Source organism: Cyprinodon variegatus, unplaced genomic scaffold, assembly GCF_000732505.1.
Source record: "Cyprinodon variegatus isolate N-32 unplaced genomic scaffold, C_variegatus-1.0 Scaffold4485, whole genome shotgun sequence".
In the NCBI taxonomy this organism is placed as follows: Eukaryota; Metazoa; Chordata; class Actinopteri; order Cyprinodontiformes; family Cyprinodontidae; genus Cyprinodon; species Cyprinodon variegatus.
This window is the reverse complement of record NW_015154938.1, coordinates 1-3,502: the sequence shown is the minus strand read 5'-3', so window position 1 is coordinate 3,502 and position 3,502 is coordinate 1. Positions and strand designations below refer to the sequence as shown.

Here is a 3,502-nt window from a genome sequence, read left to right as displayed (position 1 = left end):
ATTGTCCAATTGTTTATTTGAATTCTTATTCCGGATTAGTTGGAGACATACACTAGGCTATATCAGCCCCACCAAAAATACTTTTCACCAGCCGCCACTGGGTCCTGTATACCTTTCAGGGAATTCATAAAACTGAAATCCTCTTCTGGTAAAGCCACTCAGTCTATGGTTAGAGGAGACTGACCCCCTTTGACCTGATTGTTCTTTCAGTCAGCAGCTGGAACATCTGGAACAGCTTCTCTCTCACTATCCTCCACTTTTAACACATTCAGAACTAAAAACTGGTTAAAATCAAATCAGCAATCAGCTCATTAGACCTTACCGATCACCTTGTGCATGACGGAGCCAGATGTCAGGATCAGGTGTTCCTTTGTACATATCTGTACATATATGCTAATGTCTCTGTTTGGACTGTAGGTCCTGCCCTTGGAAGGATGTAGCCTCATTTCTTTTACATTTTCTATGTTTTATCTTTTTTTTTTCCTTTTTTATAAAGGTAGCTAACACTGACACATTTACAGAAATGTTCATAAATGTGTACTGGCAAATAAACGGATAAATAAATAAATTAATTCTTCAGTGTGCATTATTACAAACCAAAGGAGTCTAAAATGTTTGTTGAGCCAACTAAGAGGAGGTGGATAATTTCAATGGTTTGATTAAAACTGGGGGAAAAAAAGACCTTTAAGCTGAAAGTGAGTAAATAATAATTTGTTGAACCAGACAATTAAAAGGGGCCATAAACGGCGGCCTGTGGTGAATCCATTCCAATGATAAACTGGAACCAATTAGGATGAGTTTCAATGACTAATTAAGATCTCTGAGTGATTCCAGGACAGTGGGGGGATAAATTAGCTGGAGGGAGAGTAGATGGACTCACCTGCTCTGATGGCTTGTTCAGTTTCTCTGAGAGTGTAGAAAACGTCTCCCTGGAAGCTCCTTTGGTTTTCAGGCTCATCAGAATCGCTCGATCTTCATCTCTAAGAACAAGAGACTCAACATCAATCCTTCACGCTTTACTTGCTTAGACATGGCCTATGCTCAACATGGCAGCTAGAGGGCGCTCCAGCAAGCTTAAATTAGGAAACTAGGGCTGCAAATAATGATTATTCTGCAAATTGATTCATCTGTCAGTTCTTTTTCCTATTAATCAGATTTTCAATTGAGTTTATTTATATAGCAACAATTCACAACACATGTCATCTCATCAATATCAATTCAATATTTTCATTGCATTTAAAATAAGTTCAACAAAACTATTTTAAATTTCTTCTTCATTTTATTTTGAATTGAAAAAGCTTCCTGGATGGGAAGTGAAGCGTCCTCGAACTTGGAATACAGTCCAGTGGTTTGTTTGTTTTACTTTGACCTGGATGACTGAGAATCTTCACCAGCAGGTTTAACAAAAATGACTGAAACAAGCAGAAGGTCTGAGCTGATGTGACAGCTTCAGTTTTCTGCAGTGCTGATGAAATCCACCATTTTCCTTAGAAAATGGTGGATCAGTCTGGATGATCCAGTCGTCTCTATAACGTGCCTTCAGATGTTGGCTGAATGGAGGGAATCTGCTTCAAAATGAGGAAGCAGCATCCAGACCAACGGTTCTCTGGACCCGCTCCATCGCTCAGCTGGTTCTAGCTTTTCTTGGATCTCTTTATTTTTCTGTTAATAATCTTTCTGTCCTGCTGCTGCCTGCACAGGACAAGATATCTGCAAAAATACAGTTGAATTGGACGGCAAGTTAAATGTGCTTAAAATGCAGATCCATCTGAAAAGTAGAAGATGGAGTTATTCTATATGGCACTAAAGTTATGCATGATTCAATTCTATTCAGTTTATTTCTATAGCTCTAATTCACATGATGTCATCTCAAGGCACTTTCCAGTTCACCAGATCATCCAGTCAGATTGATTCAAATGTTTTAAGGAAACATTTTCAGCCAATTCAATATCAACCAAAATCTTTATCTGTGAAGATTCTGGATCTTCCAGCTGATGGTCAAGCTTGAAAAGTCCAGCTTAGGCAACAGTGGTTCTGATCCCTCCCACTCAAACGCCCCCAGGTGACCTCCATGGCCAATCCAGTGGGAGGGATCAAAGCCACCTTTTGTCCCCTTAAAAACTTTCTTATAGCTGTTATATCATCCTCAGTGCTCCTGTCTCCTCAGAGAGGAGAAACGTCTTCTACAAATCTTCCCCTAAACTGAACCCTCCAAGCTTGACCAACCAGAATCCAGCAATCAGAGGAGTTACCGACCTGGTCCACGCCATCACCACCTCGCCCTTCTTCCTGACGATGTTCTTGGCGGACAGGCTGCTGGGGGACAGAGCTGAAGGTGAAAGGTTCTTGGTGGGATGAGCCTCCTTCTGACTCTCCTCCTTTCTAGACCGCTTGGCTTTCAGTTTATCCTGGCCTCTTTTCCGTTTCCTGAGCGGGTCGCGGCCTCTGGTGGTCTTCTCTGACGAGCTGCTCGTGTCGATGGTGAGACTCCTCTCTGACTCGGACACGTTGGCGTCGTCCATAAACGCCATGGAAGCGCTTGCTTTGTGCTGTGCTTTAGGGGGAGTCACTTCTACTCTCAGCTGTGTCCTCTCTCCATCTGTGACGGTTCCACTGTGGGGACTCGGAGACGTGGCGTTATAACCGTCCTCTGCTGGCGTCTTCGCAGATGGGGTGTCTGGTTCTTGGTTGGATGAATGGCTGACTGGAGCCACTGCCGGTTCCTGGGTGTCTGATCTGGAGTCTGGCTGACGAACCTCAGGGCTCTGGGTGAGATGGATCTGGTTCTCTGAAGGTGGGACCATGCAGCGACCGCTATCGTTCTGACGTTCCTGAGAAGCGGCTGCATCTTCCTCAGACGGCTGACCTTCTTCTATCAACGTCTTGCTTAAGCTCTCTTCAGCGATCAGGGTGGTTTCTGCAGCTGAGTTGATCTGACGGATCTTGACGATGAAGTGATCGTTGGACTTCTCCATCACCAGCGCCTGCATGGGAACGTGGGGCTTGAAGGCAGGAGCGGGCGTCTCTGAGGTCGTGCTTTCTCTAGAGCTGCAGCTGGAGTTATCCAGGGCCAGGTGAATGTCCTGCTCTGTAGCGTCCTCCCCGTCCAGCAGGGCATCCTCACTGATGTGTGCACTGATAACACTGTCTGGAGTGGACACTATCGGTCTGCTAATGTCCGCTGGCTGCAGGAAGCTGAGGTGGCTGTCGGATTTAAGAGGCGATGGGATGGTTAGAGAGACTGCCAGGTCTTCAGCTAAAATAGAAAAGGTTCTTTCTGCGGCCAGGGATCGGCTCCCGGATGGAAGCTCTAAGAGGCAGCTCTCATCAAACAGTGCTGGGTTAAGGTGGATGTGATCCTTGGCACACGGGGACGACCTCTTTCGGGGTGAAATGCTGGACCAGGTGGCGACGAGTCTGGGTGACGCATCGGGCTTGGACGGGGAGGGGAACTTGGACGGCGTGGCGAAGCCGAGAAATCTTTCCCCGTCCTTCCTTGGAG

At 45.8% G+C, this 3,502-nt stretch overlaps 1 protein-coding gene across 1 annotated transcript; it reads right to left on the bottom strand.

The window, feature by feature from the left end:
• Positions 1–811: 811 nt before the first annotated feature.
• On the bottom strand, positions 812–3,494 carry LOC107081365 (neurofilament medium polypeptide-like). Its single transcript, XM_015369552.1, has 2 exons — positions 2,257–3,494; positions 812–980 (listed from the first exon to the last, which is right to left on the bottom strand). Exons 1-2 carry the CDS (start codon positions 2,988–2,990, stop codon positions 812–814), a joined length of 903 nt encoding a protein of 300 aa, XP_015225038.1. The 5' UTR covers positions 2,991–3,494.
• Positions 3,495–3,502: the final 8 nt, after the last annotated feature.